At 39.4% G+C, this 5,000-nt stretch overlaps 1 protein-coding gene across 1 annotated transcript in view; it reads right to left on the reverse strand.

Annotated features, from left to right (window-relative positions):
- LOC119572221 (myopalladin-like) overlaps positions 1-5,000 on the reverse strand; it is an 85,565-nt gene that overhangs the window by 9,880 nt on the left and 70,685 nt on the right. The window contains exon 7 of the mRNA XM_037919197.1: positions 2,302-2,479. Within this exon, the coding sequence (XP_037775125.1) occupies positions 2,302-2,479 (178 nt within the window). The remainder of the gene's footprint in view (positions 1-2,301; positions 2,480-5,000) is intronic.

Here is a 5,000-nt window from a genome sequence, read left to right on the forward strand (position 1 = left end):
AATGTATGTATGTATGTTTTGTATTGTATATTAATAATATAAATATTATTTTATTATCCCATTTTATTTTAAAATATAATCATACCCTATATAAAACATATTTAATTTTAAAATATTTTTAATAATATATATATATATGTATATATTTGTATGTATGTAGTTGATTTAAAAATTATTATTATATAATATATAAATAATATATATTTTTTTTTATATATAAATACATCCCGCACCAACAACCACACACGCCCACACACACACCCCCACACACCCCCAAAAACCCACCCACACCACAAACCACTACATATAATATATAATATATTATAAATATATATATATATATTAAAATATATTATTATATATATTTTATATGTATGTTAAAATATATAAAATTTTATATAAATTAAAATATAAATATTATCACCAAAATATTTAAAAATAAAATAAAAGATATTATTTTATATATATATATATTTTTATATAATATATATATTAATTTTATTTTTAATATAATATACAATATATACACTAAAATTTTATATGTTTATATAATATATAAAAAAAATATAAAATATACATATATATTACATTAAAATATATATATAAATATATATATATATAAATTTATAATATTTATATATTTTTTATATATATTATGTTATTATATATATATATATATTTATAATATTTTTAATTGTGTGGTGTGTGTGGGGGTGTGTGTGTGTTTGTGTGTGTGTGTGGTGTTGTGTGTTGGTTTTTGGGGTTAAATTTTTGTGTGTTTGGGGTGTGTGGGTGTGGGGGTGTGTGTGTGTGTGTGTAGTGCATATATACATATATGTATGTGTGGTGTGTATATGTGTATATGAATACGTATAATATATATATATCATATATATATATATATATATATATATATATATATATATATATATATATATATATATAAACGAGAGAGAAGAGAGAAAGAGAGAGAGAGAGAGAGAGAGAGAGAGAGAAAGAGAGAAAGAGAGAGAGAGAGAGAGAGAGAGAGAGACTGCAAATTGCTCCAGATAAAAAAGAAAAAAAAAAGAAAACAGCAACAGAAAACAATCACTCCAGGCAGACACGCCGAAGAATAAAAGGAGAAACGGAAGGATCACGAAAAAGGACGAAAAAGAGCGGGAAGTCTCGCGTCCCGAAGCGAGCGGACCGGCCGACAAAAACCGAAGTGACCAGGAGGACGCTTTTTGTGCCGCTCCGACCCTACGCTGGAAGGGAAACGACGTTACAGGCGATTAAATGACTGATTGGGAGCAGCTCTGGCTCGTCCTACAAGCCTCCACCCGGAGAGTCCATATGCGAGATTGCTTCAGAAAATGGGATTGCCTCCCCCGCGCCATTAGCCGACTGCTCCGGACAGCTCCATCTGAACAGAGGGACGAGCATCCTGCATTTCTACACCCCTTGTAAATCTATTTTTTCTATTGCATTTACTGCGTGTGGCTGCCTCTGCTTACAGGCATGAACGCATGAACTCTCGCATGCTAGTACACACGCAGGTGTGTACCTTCATTGATATGCTCATATGTACAGTGCTCTCTGGAATATATTTTGAAAAGAGATATAAATGAGAATGAACCACTCACAGGGCTAGACGTGTAATTAACCTTTTGATGATTAGGTGTTCATCAGAATCGTATGCTGTTAAATGCCATTATCATAAACATATTTAGGTAATCGAACTAGCGAATACATCCCTACGCATCTAAAAAGGAAAAAGTAGGTATTATATATGCATGAATAGAGACATTTTGAAGAGAAAATCAAGAATTATATAAAGCTGCTCAAACACATCACACGATTCCTGATATTCTCTCCTGAAGTGTCTAGAGCAAACGTTTTATTGATCTCATCGGTTGATTACTACTTGGGAAATTAGGAGCCAAAGCATTATATCATCATCAAAAAGACATTTATTTTTTTAGATTGGCATGGACTACTATGAAATAAACAAGAGATAGATAGAGAGAGAGAAAACAAGAAAAAAAATAAGGCATTACTCCATGAGGCCCCCGAGGGTTGAGAGAAGGATGCCCCTGGGCGTGGAGGAGCGGAGGAACTTGCCTGATGCCTTCTGTGGAGGTCGAGGCGGAGAAGGAATCACCTGGTGTCTCTGGAGCTGAAGAGGGAGACGGACTCACTCGGAACGCCCTTTGCATGCGAAGGAGAGATAGGACTCACCCGATGTCGTCCTGGAGGTGTTGAAGGAGGGCAGATTATCGTCCCTCCACCAGGTGAGGCCGGCGGGGGGAAAGGACTCACCTGATGCCGCCTCTGGAGGTGTTGAAGGAGAGCAGCGTGGCGTCCCTCCGCCAGGTGACGGCGGCGGGGGGGAAGGGCACCCTCTCGATCACGCACTTGAGCTCGATCATGCTGCCGCTGTTGTAGTGCTTCTCCAGCACCTTCGTCCCGCGCTCGTCCACCACGCGGGCGTGAGGCTCTGGCGGGAGAGGGGCGGGATGCAGGCACGTCAGAAACATGCCTAAAGTTATGAGCAGTACATATATAGCAGTTGTAATGAAATGAGAGACTGTAAAATCAGTCTGACAGTCACTGCATATGGTACCTGCTACTGCCTGAACTTCTCCACAGTAATACTTTATGTCATATATATTTTTTTGTTTGTTTGTTTCTAGAGGGAATTTTTACAGATAAATCACAACTCATCTGCTTTGTCATCAAAACTGATTTATGATTTCATTTTCGTTTCTATCTGTATGAAAAAAAAGATCTGCAGTTCATATCATCTTTCTAATTTCCTCGCATTTTTATTTCCACATGATCAATCCCTTTGATTGTCATTAATCCTATTAATTCCCTCGTAATGAGAAAGAGACAAAACTGTGGCCATTCTTATCTCATATCTTCTGCAGAGAGAATGCGTGTCTTACAGCTCTTCGTGCTACACTCATGGACATGTATTTTGATATAGTTTGATATCTAAGACTAGAAAATATTTGACATTTCAAAAACTATCACATGTTCAATATTCTCCGTCACGGCTTCTACCTTATCATCAACAGAAGAAACACGTAACTTTTGTTATATTTTTGTTTAATTATATCTTATCACATGGTATATAACAACCCTAGAATCTAACAAGTATATATACATTGGTAATGTAGACATTACCAATGTATATATAGACATTACTTATACATACACCACACACACACACACACACACACACACACACACACACACACACACACACACACACACACACACACACACACACACACACACACACACACACACACACACGTCATGCCTACCTTATCATCAATAAAAGAAACATGCAACCCTTTTTCTCTAGTTTTGTTAATGCTAACTCGATTTCTCTGCAACACGACATAGCAATGCAGCCGGTTATTTGACCCACCGGGAGCCAAGAGTTTGCACTGAGAAACTGCCTTGTCTTAGGGTCTTGAGTCCTTATTGTTTCAATGTTGAAGATTACCTGTAACTTTAGTTCCTGTCGAGAAGCTGAGATGCTGGCGAAAATGTATGCTGAAAATATTATGATATATTATGGAAGGGGAAAAAAGAGAGATAAATAGATAGAGATAGATAGATAGATAGATAGATAGATAGATAGATAGAGAGAGAGAGAAGAGAGAGAGAGAGAGAGAGAGAGAGAGAGAGAGAGAGAGAGACAGAGACAGAGAGACAGACAGACAGCGAGACAGACAGAGAAGAGAAAAAAAGAGAGTGAGTGAGCAAGAGAGGCACAGAGAGAGAGAGAATGAGTAAATGAAAGCGAGAGCGAAAGAGAGAGAGAGATTAAAAGACAGATGGATAGATGAATTATTAGATTGATGGGTAGATAGATAGGCAGATAGATACACACACACACACACACACACACACACACACACACACACACACACACAACACACACACAATACAATACTGACAAACAATAATCTAGTGAATAAACTAGGAAAAATGCAGCATAAAAGAGTGGAGGCAAGCCGAGAGAGAAAGGGGAAAGGCCGAGAGCCGGAGTGTCTTCTGCACTCCTTGATAGTTCCACAAATTTCCCGAGAATGTCGTCACGAAGGATAAGATTCGCAAGTTGGTCCGCAAGTCTTCCCAGCTGACACCTTCTGCCTGGCCTTGCTCTCCGGCTTCGCATGACACACGGCGGAAGTGAGGCTGGAGGCGGCTGGGGGCACGATCTCATTGCCAGGCGTAGGATTTAAGTGCACTAATTTGAGACACATCCCCGCTCACGTGTCTTTGTACGTGTGTGTGTCTTTGTTTGCTTGGGTATGCTGTGTGTGTGTGTCTTTGTTTGCTTGTGTATGTTGTGTGTGTGTGTGTGTGTGTCTTTGGTCGTTTGTGTATAAGTGTGTGTCTTTGTTTGTTTGTTTGTTTGTGTATGTTGTAGATGTGTGTGTGTTTGCTTATGTGTGTGCCTTTGTTTGCAAAAGCGTGCACCCCTGCATGTGATACACATTCGGTACAAGGTGACCTAAAATGAACACTGACACTATAGACCACTTGGTCCTAGCATACGAAAGTTTTCTAAGCCTTCGATACCGAGCTGCTTTACAATGAAAACAATAATACCAGGAGAGCAAGTGTCCCTCTGTTTCGGAATATGGCGTCAGTACTCACCACTGCCAACAAGAACAGCTGATTAGGATAAAAATAATCAACTATTGGAACACGCTGAGCCTCGTAACTTCGTTAACTATAGGCCCTGGGGTATAGAGGGGGAGGAGGGGACAGGGAAGGGGAAAACAGGGAGGAAGGAGAGGGAGAGGGATACGGATGGAGGAAGTAAGGAGGAAGGAGAGAGAGAGGGGAGTTGGACGCAGGGAGGGAGGAGAGAGAGAGAGGGGAGGCAGGAGAGAGAGGGAGAGAGGAGGGAGAGAGAGAAAAAGATAAAAGAGAGAGAGAGAGAGAGAGAGAGAGAGAGAGAGAGAGGGGGGGGGGGGCAGAGGGGATGAGGG

This window comes from Penaeus monodon, chromosome 4 (genome assembly GCF_015228065.2).
Source record: "Penaeus monodon isolate SGIC_2016 chromosome 4, NSTDA_Pmon_1, whole genome shotgun sequence".
In the NCBI taxonomy this organism is placed as follows: Eukaryota; Metazoa; Arthropoda; class Malacostraca; order Decapoda; family Penaeidae; genus Penaeus; species Penaeus monodon.